This window comes from Trichomonas vaginalis, chromosome IV (assembly GCF_026262505.1).
Source record: "Trichomonas vaginalis G3 chromosome IV, whole genome shotgun sequence".
Lineage (NCBI taxonomy): Eukaryota > Parabasalia > Trichomonadida > Trichomonadidae > Trichomonas > Trichomonas vaginalis.
This window is the reverse complement of record NC_067206.1, coordinates 38,502,369-38,525,588: the sequence shown is the minus strand read 5'-3', so window position 1 is coordinate 38,525,588 and position 23,220 is coordinate 38,502,369. Positions and strand designations below refer to the sequence as shown.

Here is a 23,220-nt window from a genome sequence, read left to right as displayed (position 1 = left end):
TTTCTACCCTCTTGAATTTTCATGAAATTTACACCAAAAATATATTTTAGGGTAGAAGGTTAGATATAACCTCTTTTCTAACCTCTTTTCTACCCTCTTGAATTTTCATGAAATTTACACCAAAAATATATTTTAGGTGAAGAGGTGAGATATAACCTGTTTTTTTCACCTAATTTTTCACCTCTTGAATTTTCATGAAATTTACACCAAAAATATACTACTAGGGTCATTTACGAAGAAATCTCAACAAAGTCTTTACGAAGAAATCTCAACAAAACATAGACAAGAAAGTTCATGAGAAATTAGATGAAGAAGTCTTAACAAAGTCTTTACGAAGAAATTCATGAAAATTCAAGAGGGTAGAAAAGAGGTTAGAAAAGAGGTTATATCTAACCTTCTACCCTAAAATATATTTTTGGGTCATTTACACTCATTTACGAAGAAATCTCAACAAAGTCTTTACGAAGAAGTCACAATAAAACATCTGTCAAAAACCGCTTTTTAACTTCACTTAAAATGCCACGTAAGCTACGTAAGAATATACGTAAGAGGAAGAGAGCATTGAAACATCCAATAGTAAAACTGACACCACAACAACAGTTGCAACAACAAATGCTGAATGACCCCACTATGTTGCAACAAATGTCAAGCAATCCTATGCTTTTAAACCGAGTCATTGGTGCACAGAGTGGAGGTTTAAGAGCGGCACTTTTAGCGAAAATGGCAGGCTATGGTGGAGCTGCAGACGGAACAGCTTATAACCCTCAAAGTCAAATGAATTTGAGTTCACTCAAAAATCAAATAACAGATGTCAAAAAGTCAAACATAGACATACAGAAACAAATAAGCGAAAACGAAAAAAAACTAGAATATGACAGACACACAAAGAAACTCAATGAGTTAAACGTAGAGAAAAAGAAGAAAGAAGAACAACTGAAAGAACTAAGTACAGAGGGAATATGCGAAAAAAGTGTCAGAAAAAGCAGCAGAAGTAGCAAAAATGGAACAAGATGTCATAAATTTGAAAAACCATACTACTCAATATAAAATACTGAAAGATGAGAGATAAAACAAAAAGCCCTGAAGACATATATGGATAGCGATGAGTATAAAAAAGAAGTTGAAGCAAATGTAAAGGCAGAAAAACTTTTACAGTTGCAAAAACCAAACCGTACAGTATGAAAACTTAGCACAAGAAAGTAAAAATAACGACGCAGCCATGCAAAAGGCAATGAAAAGTGCAGAATATATAAAAGCTAACAATGACTGGTTAGATGCCCAAGCCAACGCTAAAGCAGCCCAACTCATAGGGTCAATAAGGACAAAAATACAAGCGGATGAAGATAGTTCAAATGAAGCTTTAACAAATGCTGACTTTAAGAACGCTTTCGAAGCTCTTCATAGTAAGGTAAACAAGTGAACGACTTCTCATCTGGAAAGAAACTGAAGTCTGAAGGTTTCGACAAAGAGTTAAAAGAAGTAGCACAAAATATGACGAAAATAACAGATGCAGCAACGAGACAGGCAGTTCAAAGTGCCTATGACGCCGTTAGAGCAACTGTTGTGAAAAGTCAAGAAAAAGAGTTACAACAGACCAAAACAGACCTAGTAAATGCTTTCTTAAAAACGAAAAGTCAGGTAGGACATTACGCTGCAGATGGAACATATGTGCCAGCTGGTGGAACTTATATACCACCAAACCCTCCAAGAGAAGCACCTGCACCAGGACTACCTAGAACATTTACATCGTCACATGGACACAGACACAGGCATGCACAACAACCAGCACAACAACCACCTCCACAACCAGCACAACAACCAACACAACAACCAACAGTTCAAAACACTGCACCACAACCAGCACAACAACAACCACAAACAGAGCAAGGACATAAAAGAAGTAGAGAACAAGGAAACCAAGAATTCTTAAAAATGCTTAAAGAAGACTATGGTTACCCAGATAGTATTGACTTTAGTGACAGATATAAAGAAGCTATTAGAAAGTTCAAGGATGGAAATACTGACCCGAACCTATTTAGCTTTATGGCTCTGCACCAAAGGGGATATAATTTCAAACCTGGAAAATACAAGCTCGCTAAGGGATATGATTTAATAGCATATCATCCAAATGACATGAACGAATTTACTCCGAGATATTTGATGTCAGAGCTAAATGACAATTTAACTCTCTTCATGAAACGCGTAAAAAATAGAGACGGAACGAAAGAAGAAAGGTTTATGAGTCCGGATGACTTAGAAAGGGAACTTGTTGAAAACGGTCTCGGAATATATGAAATGCCAGCAGATGAGGTACAAGAAACTCCACAGGAAGAACTAGTTCAGATACAACCAGACATGGAAGAAATAGTTCAGCAACAAAAGCTAGAAGAGCCTGAAGGAAACGAACAAGTCCTTCCTTTGGAAACTAACTTCACAGAACTAGATGAAGATTTGGAACAGCCGAAAAATCTTGACCCTCAACAAGAGTATGCGGAGAATATGGAATATTTCCAAGAGTCTAAAAAAAATTCGGCTGACATAGTAGAAGAATATCGAAAAATGTTTGCCGACATACAAAAGACTCCAACATCAGATGAAAATATCCAGCATAGAATGGAAGAACTGAAAAAAAATGTACACAAATACAACAACCCTTTTTACTTACGAGCATTTAACGTTCAATCTTCGGATGAACTCGGTGAAGATAAAAGGTTAAATTTCAAGAAAACATATAGAAATGAAACATTGTTTAAAGTTCATTCAGAACCTAACCAAGATGGAAACAAACCTACTTTTGTTTCTGCAGACGATGGAACTACAATGAGATGGGGTCATAAAGCTAACCCGGATAGGTGGTTCATAAACTTACAACCTCAATTCCAAGAAGTTGTAGACGCAATGGAAGTCAATGGTGAACCAGATATAGCTGGTATTTTCAGCGCGGCTTTAATGCCATTGAAAGATATGAAAGATGCAGATATTTTGGACCAGTATGAAATGAACATGGCTGATGGAAATATAACACCTGACGTTCTAGAACATTTATCTCAAAGAACTACACAGAACCATAGAGATGGTATATTTGGTGAAGAGTTTAGAAAGAAAGTTAGGGAGATAGAAGGAAGAGAACCTATTGTACATGACCTTGCAAACGAAAGTTTACAAAATGTCATAAAAACTTACTTTGCAGACAATGAACCGAGAAGGGATGAATATTTAAGAAAACTCAAATGGACAGTACCAAATGAAATGTTAGTATTGAAAAACATGTTCCTTGACAAAATAAAACCAACTACAGAAATAAACGACGCAAGACTGAAAGATTGGGTAGAAGCCTTCCCATTCACAAAAGATATAGTTGGTAACATGGAAAGAAAACCAGAATGGCTACAAAAACATATTTGGAAACGAGCTTATTCCATATGGACAGGCACTGTTTGAAGAGCTTGAACCAGAAACTCAGGAAAGAGTCATGCAAACAATACGCGAAGACTCAAATACAGACTATGACAAACTCTTTCTAGGATATAGGTTACCTGAGATGGGCGACCAGAGCCAAAAGGCAAAAAGGACATGGGAAATTTGCAACATACTAGATGAACATAATGCAAAGATGCAACAACTTCAAGCAGAGGGCAATGAAGGAAAAAGAAGAGTTAAAAACTCAGTCAGGAAGAAAGTAAAGCTTGGTCGGAGTGGGTTCTATTATGACATATAAATCCAACTATTCTATATTTTTACTCATATGAAATGTACGCCGCTCAGAATATAACGCCAACAGTTTTGGATGCCTATGAATGGAAATGTTTCCGAATGGTATAACGAATGCGACAATGCCATTAGAAGGTCAGAAATAGTTCCTGGAACTTACGAATATACAACTGCTGTTTCTTATGGAAATGTAGGTGAGTTTGGAGAAGGTTCTTCAACAACAGTAGATATTGCTTGCGACAGGTTTCATATTATTTCTATTGACAACTCTTTCTTATACGTGGAACAAGACATTGAAATAAAACCTTCTGCCAAGTTGTCTGACAAGAAAGGTTGCAATGGAATTTTCTATGTCGGATACCAATATGCTCCAGAAGTTTTCATGGGATATAAGATATATTCTAACTCTGACTTAGTTCAAACAGTAACATGGGCAAACTATGAATGGTTCGCTTTGAGAAACTCAGTACAACCACAAGCTAGAGAACAAACAGACCAGTATGCAACTATTGAGAAAATAAGAAGACTTGACCCTAACGTTCCAGGAGTTTATGTTAACCTTTCTGGACAAACTGCAGCAGCAGTAACCAAAGTAAAATTGAAACTTAGAGTTCCTTTGTCATCTTTCCTCATCTTCAGGTTTTTTAAGATACTTGCCAAACTGGGCAGGAAAAATTTCTATCGAACTTACTCCAAGCAAAAATAACTTAGTCATTGCACCAACACAAGACCCATTCACTCTTACAGAAGTAGTGGGAACAAATAAAATGTCATTCGCCGACTTTTGCAAAAACAAAGTTGACTTAGACTTTGGTTTCTCAAACCTCAACACTGAAGTAAACTATTATTTCAATGCTGCTGGAGATGCTTGGGACCCAGTTAAGTTCACATGCGAAAAGTTTGAATGCAAGAGAATAGAAAGCAGACTTGCAGTCTATATGTTGGACCCAGATATTTCAAATGCTTTAGCTGCCAAATATATTGCAGTTCCACTTATGTTCCCTATACACCAAATATCTGTCAAAGACTTTGCAGGTGAAGTTTGGAAACCAAAATCCAGGAACCGCAGGTGCAAGAACAGATATTGCCTTTAACAACTGCAATGAAACATGCAGATACTATGTTTGTACTGTTCAGACGAACTATAAATGACTATTCTTGCTTCTACAACCCTGGTATTAAATACCATATAAACATAGATGGCAAATATTATCCAAGAGAAGAATATTCTACAGTTGAGGATATGAGGTCATACAACTTGACATTAGATGCTATGAACTTTAACAACAACTTCACAACAACCATTAACCCTGAAATGCAAAGTTCTATTATGCCATATGTGAAAGTATGGACTCATACAGGAGCTCAAAACACTCAATATACAAATGGAGACCGTTCAAACTTTTGGCTTGGCATTCCATTTGCTGACTCAGAAGACTTTATGGGTGGTATTTCAACTGTTGGTACAGTTCAAATACAATATACTGGTGACAGAGACGGTCCAAATGAATTGAAAGCAAAGAAGTTTACAAAACCAATAGCACTTTTCACGGAAGATGCTCTTTTGAAGATTCGTTCGATGAAACCTGCTGGGGCTCCTCAGATTGGCATAACGACAGCTTCCATCGAGCAGATTTTGGCAGCAGGTCAGTAAGTTGTTCTTGAACTGACTTCTCTCCGTCAAATATTGACAGTACGCCAGTTTTGACATAAAATTGTATTATAAACTTACCTTTAGAAATATCGGTCAGTTTTGTTGTTATATTTTTGTCTGCTTCAAGAACTTTCACCATTTCAGTTATACCAACTTTCTTTGCTTTATGAAAATATTTTGGTTCAGCAAAGACTGCTATTCTATAACATTTTCCATTGTTTGTGTAAAGAACTATTCTGTCAATGTATTTGTATTGTTTGTGTGTGTAAACTTTGTTTGCTTCAATTCGAAGAGATACTCAATACGTCCATCTTTTTATTCTAAGTAAAATGTCATTTCCGAAAAATAGAAGCGTAAGTGTTTCAAAAGGTTTAATGGCGGTGGCAGATGTGAAGTTAAATTCACCAACTCAAACAAACAGTCAAAGTGTTGTTGTCAATGTCAAAGAAAGAGATGTTGAAGTGGGGAAACCATACGAAGACGAAGATGGTATAACAATTGTTCCTGTAAAAGAACAACCAACATATCCTGAAGTTAGCAGAGACTTAAGTTCTGTTGCAGATATTCGAAATGACTACCAACAACTTAAAGACAAACTTAAAACTCAGGAGAAGATTTGTCAAGCTTTGGGTATAATGTTAAACTTGGTCGAACACAACCCTGTAAAAGTGAACTCATATGTCATCGCACCTCATGAAGTTTTGAAAGAACTATTGAAACTTTTGACAGAGGCAGACGATATAAACATCAAAGAAATAGAACCCGACATTGCTTGCTGTGGTGTTTCATATAATGTCATTGACAAGATATACGTTATGAAAGGAGGTGAAACGTTGAACTTAAAATATAGTTTCCCAGACGTCATAAAAATATTTGACGACCACAACATTTCATTAAAATTTACTTGCTAAGTAAATGGCAGAAGACATAGTGGTTTATACTATTACGACTAAAAACCCTGAGTCATATAATTCTATAACAACAAACTTACAAAGTCCTCAAGGACGATATTGTAAACTGACCTTAAACACGATGACGACTAAAGCCTGTTTTGCTCTTTTGACACCAGAAGACTTTGTTGTTGTGAATGGTAAAAAATACTTCTTTGAAGATACTTACTCAGATATACCACCAACAGGTTTTGTTGACTTATTTAATACTTTAAGGACGGATGTAACATGTGCTGCAACTAGAGCAGGTTTCATTATGTTTGGATGTCCGACTGAGTTTACTATAAACGATATGAGCTATAATACAAAACTTATATCTGGTTTTTACTACCAACAGTTTCCTATAACAGGAAAAGGTGTCATACAAGGTTTGTCTGTTCCATTGACTTTAAGTACACCTATTTTATATATTGTTTCAAACTTAGGTTCAAAGTGCTATTCGAATATCGACAGAAACTACTATGACCAAAAGATACTCATGCGTATAAACAACACTTCTCTGCTGGTTTGCCTATTGTTCATTCGAATGCAGAGTTTTCAGCTTTAGTAAACTCAAACACTTTGGCAAACATAAACTTAACCTTAGTTGACGCAAACTTTGTTCCTGTAAAACTTTTATGTCCTATGTATTTGTCAATGACGGCAGAAAGTTTCGAATTGGAAGATGCAACTGGTGAAAGTATTGTACTACAAGAACAACTTCAACAACAAATAGCTCAAGAACAACAAATGCAACAAATGGAACAAATGCAACAACAAGCTCAAGAATAAAAAAATATTTTTTTTTATTTTTATAAAAATGTACAGAATAGACGTTTCAGATTTTTATGACTTCCAAGCGTTCAGAAATATGTGTCCATTTAGAGACTATAACAAAGCAGTCGAGAATTTGAAACGTTTAGTCATTTATGTTGACTCTGCCCCAGAATGTTATGTTATGAAAGAATGGGATGTTGTCTTTAACAAACCAAGAGCAACCATAGTTTCAGAACAAGAATGTAGACAGAAACTTAAGAAAATAAAAGTCGTACAAGTTGGTATGAAGATGTTAGATGCTTGGGATATCTTATTGTCAAAGTTAGAAGATTTTTCAGTTCGTGGTATAAAGTTCTATACACCATCTCCAAACTTCTATTCTATCTTCACTGGATATAAATACGAACAAGTAGAATGGAAAGAAAATATTATAGAAGCTTGGTTAGACCATGTCAAAGAAATTATATGCAATGGAAACGAAAGAGTCTATGAGTATATCTTATGTTGGTTTGCAAACATCTTACAACATCCAAGTGCTAAAAATGAAACTGCTCTCATCATAATAGGAAAACAAGGAACTGGTAAGAACACTTTCTTTACAGATATCTTATGCAAACTGTTAGAGGGCTATTCGAACCCTAATATGACAAACTTAGAAAACATCTGCGGTAAATTTAACTCTTCAATAGAGAATATGAAACTTATAGTATGTAACGAACTTCAAAGTATAGATACAACAAAGGTTTTAAACTCAGATGCTTTGAAGAGTCTTATAACAGACAAAGTTGGAGTTGTTGAAAGAAAGTATAAAGACCAAAGAGTTTGTGAAAATGTTGCAAACTTCATTATGGTTTCAAACAATGTTGTTCCGATGAAGTTAGAAAGTTCTGACAGAAGATATGTAGTTGTCAGAACGTCAGATTCTCATATGCAAGATACAGAATATTTTGACGACTTAGCAGAAACTTTGACACCTAACTTTTACAACCACTTGTTCTCATATTTCATGACATTAGATATTTCTAACTTCAATCCAAGACAAATTCCACATACCGAAGAAAGACAAACATTGTTAGAAGCAAACAAGAGTGTATATGAACTGTTTATAGATGAGACTAACTTTGAGTGTTTAGATGAAAGGTCATTGTACGATTCATATAAACAATATTGTCAAGAGTATGGTTATATGGCAGCTTCTAAACGTACATTCTTGGCAAATGTCAAAAATCTTTTAGACATACAGAACGGCGTATATACAAAGAAAAATTTTTCTGAGTAAATTTAAAAAAAATATTTTTTTATCCGATAGAAAAGATGACGAAATATATTTCAGTCAACAAGTACATGACAGAAGTCAAAGAAGAACTAGACCCATTCATATATTTGAATGTTTACTTCTACCATTTTGAAAAGTCTACATTTGACAAAGTTTGGAACATCGAACCTGTTAAGTTTGCTATTGTGACTAAAAATGGTGCGAAATTTGAAGACTTAGACATAGAAGGTTTGTTAGCAGTCAAAGAAAATTTTGACAGAAGGTTCTCAAACCTTAAAGAAGGCAAAGCATACAAACTTGTTATACCTTATGAACCAAAGAAAGCAGACGACTATGAATATTATGAGTCTAAGATAGTTGAAGTTCAAGGTAAATTAGGTAAAAAGATTTTAGAGTCTAAGCCAGTGTTTGCCCCTAAAGAGGAAGAGAACATTGACATTGACCCAGAAATGTTCTAAAAATAAAATTTTATTTTTACATGTCAAATTTCTTTTTCTCTGGAACTGGTTCAGGTTCTTTCTTCTCTTCTTCTACTTTCTTTTCTTTCTTCTCTCTTCTTCTTCTTCTTTTCTGGTGGAGTTATGTCAAATTTCTCAGAACCATATTTATGTAAAAGTTCTTTGTCCTTTAATAGCTCTTCTATTCTGTTTCCTATTTCATCTTCAAGAACAGCGCATGTGTCTTCTTTGCATTCTAAGAACTTTTGTTGGACTTCATCTCTCCAAGAGGCGTCATCTCTGTCAACAAGTCTGTCATTGACAAACTTAAAGACTTCTCTGCCTAATGTTTTATGGTTCTTGTCATATTCCCAGAAACAGAACTTTAGAACAAATTCACCTTTCTTGTTTACACTATGTAAGATTTTATGGTCGACAGATGTTTTGCTGTCGAAAAGTTTGTCTCGAATATAGATAGCGAAATCGCTAGACATTTTCAAAAAGATAAAAATTTTAATTTTTCTAAAAATATGTTAGAAAAAAAGTTTGCTGACATTGACAAGAAATTTGAGAATGTTTTGAAGAAGAACAAGAGAAAGTTAGAAAATGCTCAGATAAAACCCATACATGACAAGTTCTTATTTGCTCAGAATGGTATAACAGGTCTAATTGCACCACCTGGGTCGGGTAAGACTTTCACTTATCTTAAAATGGCTGCACAACAACAAGAACTAGATGAGAAGAACCCATTCTATGAGTTAGTAGTCATTTGTAGTACTTCTGGTCAATTTGACCAAACCGTAAATTCGTTCAAAGATATTATAAAAAAGTCTAAGTTAGTATGTATAAAAGACTCTGAGTTGTTAGATTGGATAAAGAAGTACCAAAGAAGAGTTTTGAAGTATAATGCTATAAATGAGTATATAAACTCGAAGTTTAAAGACCCAAATGAGGAAATGCAGAGAATATTAGAGAAGAAACACTTCAGAAACAAACAGAAAGAGATAGAATACATTTCGAAGAAATTGCAATCTTACGATTGGAAAACGTACCCTCATAGATGTCTTCTTATCTTAGATGACTTTGCTTCTCATCCTTTGTTAAAGAACAGAGAACAAGATATGTGTCGAATTCTTAAGAAGCTCAGACACTTTAACATCTCAGTTGTCATTTGTGTACAGACAGCAAAGAGTTTAAGTAAGGATGTTAAAAGAATACTTACTGACATTATACTCTTCCCTGGATTGTCCGAAGACGATTTCATGGAACTTATGAAAGAGTCCATGGCAGGTAAGTTTGACAGACATGAACTATGGGAGAAGTACAAAGTCATACAAGACCCTCATACTTCTTTCAGAATTCATACCTACGCGAACAAAGTTCAAATTGTAAAAAGTCAAGCTTGAAAAATAATGTTTAGTCGTAGTAAGTCTGTTGTGGTGCTGGGGCTGTCGGTTCTTCTGGCTGTGGAACGGGTTCAGTAGGTGGGACGTCGGACATTCGTTTGTGTCTTAACCGTCTTTGTTCTGAAACAATATAATATTGTCTTGAAAAAGTACAATATTGTCTTGAAAAAGTACAACATTGTCTTGAAAAAGTACAACATTGTCTTGAAAAAGTACAACATTGTCTTGAAAAAGTACAACATTGTTCTGAAAAAGTTCAAGACTTGTTCTGAAAAAGTACAGCCGTACTCAAATTTGAGAGACATTGTACTGAATTTATACAACATTGTTCTGAAAAAGTACAATATTGTACTGAATTTATACAACATTGTTCTGAAAAAGTACAACATTGTCTTGAAAAAGTACAACATTGTCTTGAAAAAGTACAACATTGTCTTGAAAAAGTACAACATTGTTCTGAAAAAGTTCAAGACTTGTTCTGAAAAAGTACAGCCGTACTCAAATTTGAGAGACATTGTACTGAATTTATACAACATTGTTCTGAATTTATACAACATTGTTCTGAAAAAGTACAATATTGTACTGAATTTATACAACATTGTCTTGAAAAAGTACAATATTGTACTGAATTTATACAACATTGTCTTGAAAAAGTACAATATTGTACTGACTCAGTATGGAGCTTGACCCCTTAGACGAAGCAATTTATCTAATTGAAATTAACGAGCTTGTTAAAGACTTCCTCAGGCAGAATGTAAAAGGCAAGCTTGAAAAATAAAGATTGAAATTTACCCTACTTGTTTGAAGTTGTCAAAATACTCTGTTATTTTTTCCTTTAACAATGGCAAATCTTCTTTGAAGGTAAGTATTGTACAACCTTTCATATCATAGTGTGTTTGAGGTAACGTATCTTGAACTATCTGTTTAACATCTTCATTCGGTGTCATTGAAATCGGTAAGTTTTCGCGATAGAACCAATTTCTGTCAGATTTGTAAATCTTAGCAAGGTCGTAAAAGCTTTTGTTGTTTCTTCTGACTAAATGCAACATAACCATATCTCTGTCTTCTTCATTTTCCATCTCTTCAGTGTAAATCATATACTTATAGTTCTTTTCCTTTCCTTTTGGTACCGAACGTGGTATTCTTTTCTGTATGTTTTTGTCTTCTTTCATCATATCTTCTCTCTGCTTTGTACAAAGTTCGTCAAGAAGTTTACAAACATACCAAGCATAACGAGGTGAAGCCCACATTGCTATTGAACTAACTAGGAACTTATGAACATATATACCTTTTAGATGTGATGGTAAGTTTTGTCTGTCTTGGTACATCTTTTTAAGTTCTACATGTTCAAACTCACTGAGGAGTTCATGAGTGCTATTTAATTCAAACCAATCTTGTGGTTTCATAGTATCTGGAGCAAAACATGCTGTCAAAATACTTTGCATTTGGTACATATCGTCTTTGACCGAACGAATGAGACGGAGTTGTTTGTTAAACTGAACCCACTCATATTCTTCATTTATAGCTTCATGGACTATAACTGTTTGTGTTCTCTGTTGTTGTCATATCTGTCCTTACATACAAAATAAAAAAATAAATAAAATAAAATTAGCGTTATTTTTTCTATCTTAAGGAAATTCATGAAATTTGGTCATTTTTCAGCAAAAATATATTTTAGGGTAGAAGGTTAGATATAACCTGTTTTCTAACCTCTTTTCTACCCTCGTGAATTTTCATGAATTTTCATGATTTCATCGTAAATGTTTTGTCAAGACTTCTTCATATATTTTTGTCAAGACTTCTTCATATATGTTTTGTCGAAACTTCTTCATATATGTTTTGTCGAAACTTCTTCTTCGTAATGAGCGTAAATGACCAAAAAATATATTTTAGGGTAGATGGTTAGATATAACCTGTTTTCTAACCTCTTTTCTACCCCAGTTATTTTATAAGCGTTTTACATGGTAAACGTTATTTTTACATGTATTTTTCAGCAACTTCGTCAAATAATTTTATAGCTTTATCTATCTCATCTACTTCAAACGTTTCTTTACCTTTTATGGGAGCACCATACATTTTCTCAAACTTTTCAAGTAGTTCTGTTTCAGCAGCTCTCATATCGTTAACCAACACAACCTTGACTCTATTGACTGTACTGTCATATCTTAGAGTTATATTATATGTCCTTCCTATCTTATATCTTTTTGTGTTGAAGTCCTTCGGTTTCTGAACGATGTAAAGTAAGCCTTCACTGCAACGTTCTGAGTCGAACGAACCATATGTTATGAAATTATATCCAACAACTGGGTCTAACCATAACAAAACTATTGGTATAAGACTTTTGTCGATGAGATATGCTGTAGTTCCATAGAATCTTACCGATATCATAAGCTCAGGATTTCTTGTCAAAATTTTCTGAGTAGAAGCAATTCTAACCCAGTCCTTTGCTTTCTTTCCAGATGGAGATAAAATGTCTGACAAAGAATATTTGTTGTATTTCTTTGAGTATCTTACGTTTAAATCACCTATTCTAACCACTTTGGTGTCATTGTCTATCTTTCCAACTGTTTCAAACTCATTGTTTGACATTTCTGTCTTTAAGTCAGCATAGTCGTTTCGCATACGTTCTATCTCTTTGACGGAGTAGTTATATTTCCTCATTGCTGCTTTACATTTTGAACATTGTGGGTTCATTTTAGCATTGTACATTGAAATCTTACCTGCTAGTATGACTAAGGCGTCAATGGTTTTCTTTAACTCAAAAGTTGCGGGTTTTATCTGTTCATTCCATACTTTACCTCTTCTATCTTTATCTCTTATCTGCCATACACATTTTGCAACTAACGAAACAAAGTTGTCGTAGGTCTTAAATTCTTCGGATTTGTAAAGGTCAATGTCCATGACTTTGTGGTTGCAATGAAATCCAAGGAATTCATAGTTTACCTTTCGTATGAACTTCTTTATTTCTACTGAGTCAGTCAGTCTGACTTCTATTTCGTCAAATTCGGGAATGGTTAGTTTTTGTTGTTGTATTTCAGGAAGTTTAGGTAGATGGTCAATAATATCCTGCATTTCATAAAGATACTGTTCATTTGTTTCATCTTTCGCACTACAGTCTAAATTACTTGTTAAAAGTTCTTGCTTTATCTTCTGGATTTTTGTTTCGAAAGTATATGAAGAAGGAATGAAGCTTTTCATCTCTACTAACATTGAAGTTGGGTTCATGACTAAAGAGTTTGGTGCTGTAGTTGTTTGAATTGTTGTTGTGCCGATTGTTGACATTTTTATTTTTTTATACAAAATAAAAAAAATAAATAAAATAAAGTTAGTTTTATTTTTTATTTCGGGAAAATTCATGAAAATTCAAGAGGGTAGAAAAGAGGGTAGAAAAGAGGGTAGAGCTACCCTTCTACCCTAAAATATATTTTTGGGTCCTTTACACTCATTACGATGAAGAAGTCTTGACAAAACATTTACGTTCATGTTTGACAAAACATTTATGAAGAAGTCTTGACAAAACATTTACGATGAAATTCATGAAAATTCAAGAGGGTAGAAAAGAGGGTAGAAAAGAGGGTAGAGCTACCCTTCTACCCTAAAATATATTTTTGGTGTAAATTTCAATAAAAATAAATGGTTCATTTACTCACAATATTTTTGTACAAAACGACCCCAAACTTTTAACCTCTCTTCTGCAGCTTCTAATGCTATCTTGGCGAGTTCATATTCTCTAAATTCTCTCTTTAAATCTTCTTGTTCCCATTGGTCTAGTTCGTATGGCGAGTCTCTATAACCAGAACATATCTCACGTTCATGTTCTATTTGTTTTTCATGCATTTTTCTAACTTCTTCTTCGAACAAAGGTTTAGCATTTTCTACTGTATCTTCGAGTTCTTCTTCTTCATCTAACTTCTCATGAACTTTCTTGTCTATGGAGTCCAGAATTTTTCCAACTGCTATGCAATATTTTGGTGAAGCCCACATTGCTATATAGTTTACAAGTCTTGGGTCTACATACATTCCTCTAACCTGTTTGATTTCATCCGGAATTCCTGCATGAACTTTGTATAAAAAGCAACCGTCGGAATTCCGGCGGTTGGTATATTCTTCACAAAATGCCGTATAATACTCTTCCCAGGACTTATTTTCCAACAACTTTCTAAAGTCTTTCCTAAACTGCTGACACATATTTGTTACATTTATATAACCATCCTTGTCTCTACGTAAGACTTCAATACCGTTGTAAGTGCCTTTTGTGAATGTTTCGCCATTAGATTTCGTGAACGTTTTTGCTTCGACTGACATACTGTTCTTACAATAAAAATAAAAAAAATATTTTTTGGTGGGACGTCGGACATTCGTTTGTGGCTTAACCGTCGGACATTCGTTTGTGGCTTAACCGTCGACCCCCTCAGTAAACATCTCATTTTAACTCACTTTTTTTCTATCTTAAGGAAATTCATGAAAATTCACCTGTTGAACTTTGTATAAAAAGCAACCCGCGGAATTCCGCGGGTTGGTATATTCTTCACAAAATGCTTGTTTTGAGGTCGAGCCACTTTTGGCTCCACCGTATTCTTTCAACCAAAAACTCATTTTTCAATACTTTTTCAGCACTTTTCCGTAGTTATATATGAAAGACAATTCGAGATAAAAGTCATAGTACAATGGTATAATATGCTGCACACCGTTTGTTGTGAACCAAACTTGAAAGTCAGAGAAACTGTTACTAGGTGGTTCGTAGAATTTAGAGGTAAGGTCATAAAAGTCCTTACCGATACAAAGAAAACTATTGTTGCTTGAACTAAAACTTGCATGACACATGACATTTTGAGGGTCAAACACGTTTCTATAAACTGTCAAATCTGTTGGTGGGCGTATAAACCAGAACGGACCGTCAGGTGGTAATGGTTCGTTCTGGTTTAGTAACCGAAGAAATTGTGCCCAAGAACGTTTGTCTACTTGCCAAAATAAAAACTGTGTACTTCTTGGAGGGTTAATTTCAATCCTTTGAAATGAAACGGTGGAATTCATCTTGTTGTATTCTAGTTTCAGATAGTATGTTCCATTTAGTAAAGAGTCGTATTTTTCTTGAAATTCCCAATAATATTTGTTCATTTGAGTTTGAAAGTCATTTAGAGTTTTCTCAAGACTTTCGTCTGAACGAACTGTAAAGATTCTCATTTCGTCAAATTTGTCTATTAGACCATCAGAACCTTCATATTGCCCATGAAAATATACTGCGAACATAAATGCGTTAGTTCTTTTTGAAAACAAAACTCTTCTAAATCCTATTGCCTTTGCTTCTGAAGGACTTTGAAGCCAACGAATTGGATAGTCAAACTTGTAAGCACCGGATGAAATTTCTTCATCTGATATTGCCCTACCGGCATTTGTGAAGATATAGTCTAACGGTTTTGTATCTGCTACTTTTGTTCTTTGTTTTTCAACCTGAAACATTTAATATATGTAAAAATATATTGTTTTAAAATTGTATGCCATTTCATATTTCTCATCTAACAAACATGTTGTCTGACTGCTTGAGGGTTAGGTTGGTACCATTCAAACTTTACACTTGCAATTCCTTCAATTGCATTCAAAATGTCTGAGTCGGAGTCAACCATTTGTTCTCTCTTTGTAGTCTTGAAAGCGTCAAGAAGTTGTGCGGCTGTTGTGACATTGCCATGTGCATAGTAAATGTGACCGTCCAAATCTGTACGGTTAGTCTGAGATTGTATCCTTTCTTATTTCCGTCTTGTATGCAGCAAGTACTCCCATGAAGCCTTCTTTGTTCTTTCCTTCGTCAAAGTTTACTGTAAAGGTTCGACCAGATGTAATTTGACTTCTAACTTCACGGTACTTTTCATATGCATATCTTGTTCTTTCCATGGGAGCATGTTTGTCTTCACCTTTTCCTTTTTTCCTTCTCAAAGGATGCAATTGTTCGTCATGTTTCCAATAGAATCTGGCAAAGCCGTCGTGTCCTTCAACTTGCGGTTCAGAAACATTGAAAGGCATGTCCATAAGACGTTCTTCTTCTAACCTCTCTAGTCTGTTTGGATAGTTTGCGCGCGCTGTTTCCAAGTCCATTTCGTAGGTCAGACCAGACAATTTGTCATAGACTTTTATGGGTCTTCCCTTCCTATATTTAAACTTCTTTGAAACTCTCCAGCCATATCTTTCTAACTCTGCTTTTATTCTAGCAGACCTTCTGTCCATTCTATGCGGGGGCATTTTTATAAAAATAAAAAAAATATTTTTTTTCTTTACTTTACGTAACCGCCTGCTGCCAAAAGTCTTTGACGCCAACCCATACCAGCTAATGAAGGTTGACTTGGTTTAGTTTGGAAACTAACCTTTGGTTTTGGTTTATCTTCAGTTTTTGGCTCACCTTCTTCTATCGGTTTTTCGTCACTTTTTGGTTCACCTGACTTTACCTCACTTGCTTGAACAGTTGTGTCGTCAACATCTTCATAAATATCATATGCCATCTGTTTTTGTTTTCCTTTCAACTTTTTGTGTTTGTTGTAAAGTTTAGAATATTTCGACTCTAAGTCAATGAGATGTTCTATAATGAACTGTTGGTCAGTGAAGTAAACTTTCCCATCTGTTGTCTCGAAAGCTCCTTCAGACTTCAATATTTTATTTGTGAGAGTCTGTTTCTTTTTTGAGATACTAGCCGTTCCATTTCTATGAAAAGTGACTTTATAGTTAGGGTTTGTATTTCCAGACCTGGCACTTTCTATTATTGAATTTTTCTCTTCATCTGTAAGTTCTTTGACAGGTTTTGACAATGGTTCTGAACTTTTTGTTTGTGGTGTCAAATCTACCGTTTCAACTTCTTCGGTCATTTCATCTCAGTAAAAAATTTTAGTTTGGTTTGTTTTCAACTGGTTGTTTAGGTTTTTTAAGTCGGTCTAAAACTTCTTGAGGTATAGGAAGAACTTGACAAACACGTGGTTGTGTAACTGCTGGAAGCCGACAAAGCCATCTTGAACCCATTTGTCTCAATGCTGTATTGTTCATTTCATCTCAGTAAAAAAATTTACATTCCCCACGTTTGAGGCGGTTGCGGTTGGTTGTTGTTTACCCACTGTTGTGCATGGTTATATCCTCTGTTAAAGAATCTTTCACCTTGGTCCATATAGTGCCCTGCTTGGTTATAGTAGTCATTTGCTTTGTTATAGTAGTTTCCTGCTTGTCTTCCTACATTGTCCATCCATCCTTGAACTTTTCCTCTTGTTTCAGGATTTGGAATAAGATTTGTTGCATCTCGTGCTACCTCCCAACCTTTCTGTACAGTTTGTATAATAGGCTGTGCTTTCTCTTTCAGTATACCTAATGTACTCAAAATCTTCCTTCCAATTCCAAATGCACCTCTGGCTATTGTTCCCACTGCGGGCAAAAATCTGGATGCAACTCCTGCTAATGCGCCAAATAAACCCATTTCTTATAGGGTAAAAATGACGAATCCAAACAAGGACCCCTATGTTTCTAAAGCGACAAAGAAAGCACTCATGATAAAAATCTTTAGTTCAACACCAAATGCTTGGTTTATGGATATCTTGGAAAACATTCCGAGGTATAGAGAAGATGGACCACCATACTGGCTAATATTTGTCGGTCAAAACACAAGATACTGTGAAGCCATACCATTACAGTCCAAAATATTTTAGATGTGAAAACTGCTTTGACAATATTCGTTGACAAATACCATCCAACAAAACTGACATCTGACTGTGAAAGTTCTTTCAAATCAGACGATATTAAAAACTATCTGCGTTCAAAAAATGTAAACCAATATTTCATTGTCGACCAAAACCATTCTGCTCTTGGTGTCATTGACAGTTGTATAAAAATCTTAAGAGACTTAAACCAACCACAAGGTGGTGAAGCAAATGAAATGTCATATGACGACAAGTATAGACACTTCTCCATGGCAAAGATGAGACAAGTTTTAAATATTTACAATAGCCGTAAACAAAAAGGTTTGGGAAACCACTCCCCCGAAGAAATGAAAAACAACCCTGACTTAGAGAAAGACTATATATTTAATAGTTTAGTCAAAAGAGACAAACAAGAAAGAATGCCAGGCTTCAAACTTAAGAAAGGTGACAAAGTAAAAATAGAAATACCTAAACGCGACCCATATGAAAATACTATTGACTATGACAACAATGGGAACTCGACAGGTACTCACGTTCGTGTTCGTAAAAATAGAAGAAAGTATACAAGAGAATATTATGAAGTTTTAGGCAAACATGGCAAAATGTACAGACTGCAAGCAGAAGATAAAACTACTATTGTCAGACCTCGTTTCAAACTTGTCAAAGTTCAAGGTGGTATACTTTCAAAGACAGTTCCTAACAAATATAAGACAACTCCTGACGAATATGCTAAAGAAGTTGAAAATGACGACTAAGCAATTCTATACCATGCGTAAACTGTCATGTAAGGTGGCATGTAGTCTTTACTTTGTCCCGTTGTTTGCGTATATCCTGAAACGAAATGTGTATGGTTTCCTTCTCCCTGAGTGTCACTCCAGTAACAATTTATAGCAAACTTAACGTCGTCTTTAACATCATATCCTTTACCTTTTGTCATTCCTGTCCAATCCCAATATCTATGCTTATGCCAACCTGCTTCAGCTGTAGTTAAATTTATGTAATGACTGTGTGCAGGTAAGTTTTCACCTGAAATCGTTTTACTTCCACCTGTTTCCTTTGAAGAGTTTGCACAATACAAAAACCTGTCGACTATTTGAGTCCAAGTTCCGAGACCAAGTACTACTTCTGGTCTGGTAGAGTTCATTGACGTGTAAATAGAACCTATAGGATATATTGTTTGAAGTATTTCTGTCTTTAATGTTTGAAGCTCTGTTTTGTCTGCTTTTTTATATAACTTTTCTTCAAGTTCATTTACGTCAGAGATGCTATGTCTATGATATTTTTGTGGGTATGTTCCTTCTGTCCATGCGAAAATACGTTCTTTTGTTGCATCTACATATCCTTTTATCCATGTCGAGTCTGCTTTTGTATTCCTTAACTCTGTAACACCTTTCTCAAGCTCTTTCAACTGTTGTCCATCTTCCATTAAACCTCTGGTATGACTTGAAACCGTTTGTGCCAACATATCTACAGTTTCTTTGTCGGCTTTAAGGTCTAAACATCCTGAAACCCACCCTGTATTGGCTTTACCTTCTAAAATCTTCGATGTCCGTTCATTATACCATTCAACCATTTTTTTAATTTCTTCATCTTTTTCATCCACATATTCCTTATCTGCCTTCTTCACTAACACACTAGCCATAAGTCCCTTATCTACTTTCTCCTCTAACTCACTGTTGACATATGTTTTGTCAGCTTTCTTTTCAAGGCTAACGTTTAAGTCTGTTATTTCAGATATAGAATGTGTATGTCCAACGTCACTTTTCCTGTTTAAGGTTTCTTGTAAGTTTGTAATATTTGCAATGGTATGTGTATGAGTCTTTTTAGAATATTCTTTGTCAGCTCTTGTCACTTCACTTGACATTTTATTGTCAACATATGTTTTGTCTGCTAGTTCAGGATGAGTATGTTCTTTCGTTGCATATGTTGCATCTGCTCTGTCATGTTCTTCTTGAACTTTTTCAATGACATACTCTTTGTCAGCTTTGTTGTCAACATCTGCTTTCAAAAGAAGTTCTTTTATAGGCTTCTCGTTTAAAGTTCCTTTTGTTGGATTTACACAGACAGTATGGTTCTTACTGTCTTGAAACAGAAACTCATCTGTCATTGGGTTTATCGTCAGTTTTAAGTTTCCTTCTTTCAATGACTCAGATATCTTAGAATAGTTTGAAAAGTTTGTTGTGTTCTTATTTAGAGCTTGCAAAATGAGTTGTCGGTTGTGTTGTATTTCTCTCATAGACGCTGTTTCTTTCGACATTTTTATTCTAGATAAAATATGCTTTCAATAGAAAAGAAAATTCAAGAGTTGCTACAACTAAACCATTAGATGAACTTTTTACGAATGTCGGTCAAAAGTTTGAGACAGAGACCGTAAAGCATGAAGGCTATCGTTTTGACTACCCATTAAGATGGCTAAGAGACCCATCTGTCACAAAAGCTATTGGCTTTCGTAGAATGAAGTTTGTGTCTGTAGAAGATAAAAGTTTTCCATTTATTGTAAGGTTTCATATAGATTATATATCTGAAGGGAAACGAAAAATGTGGGAAGAAATTGAGCTAATACAAGTTGACCTTTCATCTTCTCTACAGACTGCGTTAAAAATATAGAAGATAAAATAAATTCATGTTATGCAAAATATGCTGATGAATATGCAAATACCGAGAGCACACTTTATGTGAGAATTGTATATGACAAACAAAATTCACAAGTGTCATTTCAAATCTACGAAGACAATCCAAAGAAAGACGAACAAATATATACAGAATTCACTGCAATGTCATGGTATTATTTGCAAAGAATGTTAAATCAGAAAGTCGAACTTCCTTTAGCAAATATTTACAGTCGATATGCAAGAGATGAACCATATTTATTTAAAGATGTTTTCGACTCAGATGCTATTATAGTTCATGCTTCATTTTCTGGTGCACAAAACTCTTTTTTATGCTTGGCAAATGACTTTTACGAAAAACCTACAAAGCTATACGAACCACCAAGTGGAAGTATTTCAGACTTTCAAGTATGGTTTACTACAGATGGAAGAAAGAGAAATAATTCCATTATACCACGCGTTTTACTTAGAACTTAGTTTCATATACAACTACTATCGAACGGTAAAAATATAATTTTAATACGGTTGAGGTGTTGGATTTGGTTGCCAACTTGACTGTGGTGCAGGTTCAGGCTGTTGTATAACAGGAGCTTGTTCTTCTGGTTCAGGGTCTTTAGGTATAATACCAACGAACTGACCTACTCTTTTACCAATATTTTTGACTCCGTTCCAAATTCCTCTTCCTACGGTTTTTATTCCATTCCATATACCTCTTCCAACATTTCGAAAGAAGTTTCCAATACTACTGAAGAAACCCATTTTACTATATGTAAAAATCTAATGTCCACCTAGTCTCTTACGTTTCCTGTTGAGTTCCATAGCATTCTTTAACTGGAGCTCATACATTCTATTTCTCCTCTGGTAGAAAACATACTCTGGGTCAACTCCTGTGTTCGCGTCATCTGCATAGAGTTGTTTATATCCCACTTCAGGGTTTGTATAAAACTCTTTCCATCTCATATTTGCATACCATGGTGGTAAGCCTAACGCAGCGTCATTTGACATGGCAGTTTGCATTTGTACATCTGTTGGCACTTGACCATAGTTTGCCATTGCAGTTTGTATTCTAACTTCATTTGGAATATTCTCTGGGTTTGGTTGTCCAGGTTGCTGTGCATTCGCTAAGTTCTGTGCGTCCATTTAATATTAGATAAAAATATCTCTTACGAGTACATATGCTGAACATTTGCAGGCATTGGTTCATCTTCATATTCTCTATATCTTTCTGCCACGTCAAATAAGTAAATGACACAATGGAAAAAACCTAAAACAAGTAGTCCTATTTCAAACCACATTTACTTACTAGTAAAATTTCTTTGTTATGACACTTTCTCCAGTTTATAGGACCTCTCTCATATTCTATCTTATCGTATCTAAACTCATAGTCATGTATGTCCTCTAACCATCTCATGACACTTTCCAAACCACTTTTATCGGATGTAAAGTAAAAGCATGGATGGTTATGTAAAACGTCTAAAGTTTCTAAAGAGTCTCTCAAAGTCCAGTCTACTTGGTATTGAAAATCCCATGTGTTATAGAACGGCGGGTCCACTATAAAGAAAACATTTTCCTTGTCTTTATATTTTTCATACAACTCTGTCCAATGACATCTCACAAACTCTATACCCTCAATATATTTTTCTATGTTCTCTTTGAAAACATTTGTATAGTTAAGATATAAAACTTTTGACATAAGTGTTTCAATGTCATGAACTCTTATAGCACCACTATATAATAGTCTAGCAGATATACTATCCCAGTCAATATACTCTGCCTTTTTCAAAACCTCTCTGACAGTATTTTTCTTATCTAATGGTATACGTTCCATCTTACCTATAGGTATCTTTTCTTTTAACTCTTTCAATATTTTGTTTGTGTCTGGTATATGTTTGAGACGGTTCATATAGTTGTCGAAGTCATTGCATATAATCTTTGAGTCAGGAAATATTGTATGGCACAAATGAGATATATAGAAACTTCCACCGAACAAGTCTACAAATGTTAGACCATTCGGTAGTTTCTTAAGTTCTCTCAATAGAATATCTTTACATCTACTCTTATTTCCAAAGAAGGGTAACGGTGGTTTTGTAAAATTCATTTTATATATATAATAAAAATGTTTTTTCCTGAAAAGTGACAGATGTTTTATTGTGACTTCTTCGTAAAGACTTTGTTGAGATTTCTTCGTAAATGAGCGTAAATGACCCAAAAATATATTTTAGGGTAGAAGGTTAGATATAACCTCTTTTCTAACCTCTTTTCTACCCTCTTGAATTTTCATGAATTTCTTCGTAAAGACTTTGTTAAGACTTCTTCATCTAATTTCTCATGAACTTTCTTGTCTATGTTTTGTTGAGATTTCATCGTAAAGACTTTGTTGAGATTTCTTCGTAAATGACCCTAGTAGTATATTTTTGGTGTAAATTTCATGAAAATTCAAGAGGGTAGAAAAGAGGTTAGAAAAGAGGTTATATCTAACCTTCTACCCTAAACATTATTTTTGTCTGATTTTACGAAGAAGTCTTGACAAAACATTTACGAAGAAGTCTTGACAAAACATTTACGAAGAAGTCTTGACAAAACATTTACGAAGAAGTCTTGACAAAACATTTACGAAGAAGTCTTGACAAAACATTTACGAAGAAATCTTGACAAATTCAAGAGGGTAGAAAAGAGGTTAGAAAAGAGGTTATATCTAACCTTCTACCCTAAACATTATTTTTATTGAATTCTGTATAATATTCTGAGTAATAT

General features: G+C 34.7%; 13 protein-coding genes and 5 pseudogenes across 18 annotated transcripts, besides 1 other annotated feature; 6 read left to right on the top strand and 12 right to left on the bottom strand.

The window, feature by feature from the left end:
* Window positions 1-1,306: 1,306 nt before the first annotated feature.
* TVAGG3_0244810 lies at window positions 1,307-2,294 on the top strand (annotated as a pseudogene). The gene has a single exon. A coding segment is annotated over exon 1 (988 nt).
* A 1,511-nt stretch (window positions 2,295-3,805) lies between these two features.
* Window positions 3,806-19,564: a mobile genetic element.
* On the top strand, window positions 5,059-5,365 carry TVAGG3_0244800 (annotated as a pseudogene). The gene has a single exon. A coding segment is annotated over exon 1 (307 nt).
* On the top strand, window positions 5,740-6,276 carry TVAGG3_0244790 (protein of unknown function, DUF4106 family; the record flags this gene model as incomplete). Its single annotated transcript, XM_051227813.1, has 1 exon — window positions 5,740-6,276. One exon carries the CDS (start codon window positions 5,740-5,742, stop codon window positions 6,274-6,276), a length of 537 nt encoding a protein of 178 aa, XP_051112799.1.
* On the top strand, window positions 7,143-8,320 carry TVAGG3_0244780 (annotated as a pseudogene). Its single transcript has one exon. A coding segment is annotated over exon 1 (1,178 nt).
* TVAGG3_0244770 (protein of unknown function, DUF4108 family) lies at window positions 8,416-8,768 on the top strand (the record flags this gene model as incomplete). Its single annotated transcript, XM_051227812.1, has 1 exon — window positions 8,416-8,768. A coding segment is annotated over one exon (353 nt), but the record flags the coding sequence as incomplete, so codon positions are not given.
* On the bottom strand, window positions 8,822-9,278 carry TVAGG3_0244760 (annotated as a pseudogene). Its single transcript has one exon. A coding segment is annotated over exon 1 (457 nt).
* TVAGG3_0244750 (protein of unknown function, DUF4106 family) lies at window positions 9,741-10,190 on the top strand (the record flags this gene model as incomplete). Its single annotated transcript, XM_051227811.1, has 1 exon — window positions 9,741-10,190. The coding sequence occupies one exon, from the start codon at window positions 9,741-9,743 to the stop codon at window positions 10,188-10,190; it is 450 nt and encodes a 149-aa protein (XP_051112797.1).
* TVAGG3_0244740 (KilA, N-terminal/APSES-type HTH, DNA-binding family) lies at window positions 10,979-11,518 on the bottom strand (the record flags this gene model as incomplete). Its single annotated transcript, XM_001285842.1, has 1 exon — window positions 10,979-11,518. The coding sequence occupies one exon, from the start codon at window positions 11,516-11,518 to the stop codon at window positions 10,979-10,981; it is 540 nt and encodes a 179-aa protein (XP_001285843.1).
* Window positions 12,322-12,884, bottom strand: TVAGG3_0244730 (organellar and viral DNA polymerase type B; the record flags this gene model as incomplete). Its single annotated transcript, XM_051227810.1, has 1 exon — window positions 12,322-12,884. A coding segment is annotated over one exon (563 nt), but the record flags the coding sequence as incomplete, so codon positions are not given.
* On the bottom strand, window positions 13,833-14,495 carry TVAGG3_0244720 (uncharacterized protein; the record flags this gene model as incomplete). Its single annotated transcript, XM_051227809.1, has 1 exon — window positions 13,833-14,495. One exon carries the CDS (start codon window positions 14,493-14,495, stop codon window positions 13,833-13,835), a length of 663 nt encoding a protein of 220 aa, XP_051112795.1.
* Window positions 14,790-15,230, bottom strand: TVAGG3_0244710 (uncharacterized protein; the record flags this gene model as incomplete). The annotated part of the gene is made up of 1 exon (XM_051227808.1): window positions 14,790-15,230. A coding segment is annotated over one exon (441 nt), but the record flags the coding sequence as incomplete, so codon positions are not given.
* Window positions 15,337-15,650, bottom strand: TVAGG3_0244700 (uncharacterized protein; the record flags this gene model as incomplete). Its single annotated transcript, XM_051227807.1, has 1 exon — window positions 15,337-15,650. A coding segment is annotated over one exon (314 nt), but the record flags the coding sequence as incomplete, so codon positions are not given.
* Window positions 15,707-16,409, bottom strand: TVAGG3_0244690 (annotated as a pseudogene). The gene has a single exon. A coding segment is annotated over exon 1 (703 nt).
* Window positions 16,457-17,041, bottom strand: TVAGG3_0244680 (phage tail repeat-like family; the record flags this gene model as incomplete). Its single annotated transcript, XM_051227806.1, has 1 exon — window positions 16,457-17,041. The coding sequence occupies one exon, from the start codon at window positions 17,039-17,041 to the stop codon at window positions 16,457-16,459; it is 585 nt and encodes a 194-aa protein (XP_051112792.1).
* TVAGG3_0244670 (uncharacterized protein) lies at window positions 17,236-17,637 on the bottom strand (the record flags this gene model as incomplete). The annotated part of the gene is made up of 1 exon (XM_051227805.1): window positions 17,236-17,637. One exon carries the CDS (start codon window positions 17,635-17,637, stop codon window positions 17,236-17,238), a length of 402 nt encoding a protein of 133 aa, XP_051112791.1.
* Window positions 19,565-19,722: 158 nt separating the features above from the next.
* Window positions 19,723-20,114, bottom strand: TVAGG3_0244650 (phage tail repeat-like family; the record flags this gene model as incomplete). The annotated part of the gene is made up of 1 exon (XM_051227804.1): window positions 19,723-20,114. A coding segment is annotated over one exon (392 nt), but the record flags the coding sequence as incomplete, so codon positions are not given.
* Window positions 20,115-21,243: 1,129 nt separating this feature from the next.
* On the bottom strand, window positions 21,244-21,606 carry TVAGG3_0244640 (uncharacterized protein; the record flags this gene model as incomplete). Its single annotated transcript, XM_051227803.1, has 1 exon — window positions 21,244-21,606. The coding sequence occupies one exon, from the start codon at window positions 21,604-21,606 to the stop codon at window positions 21,244-21,246; it is 363 nt and encodes a 120-aa protein (XP_051112789.1).
* A 139-nt stretch (window positions 21,607-21,745) lies between these two features.
* Window positions 21,746-22,564, bottom strand: TVAGG3_0244630 (phage tail repeat-like family; the record flags this gene model as incomplete). The annotated part of the gene is made up of 1 exon (XM_051227802.1): window positions 21,746-22,564. One exon carries the CDS (start codon window positions 22,562-22,564, stop codon window positions 21,746-21,748), a length of 819 nt encoding a protein of 272 aa, XP_051112788.1.
* Between the last annotated feature and the right edge of the window lie 656 nt (window positions 22,565-23,220).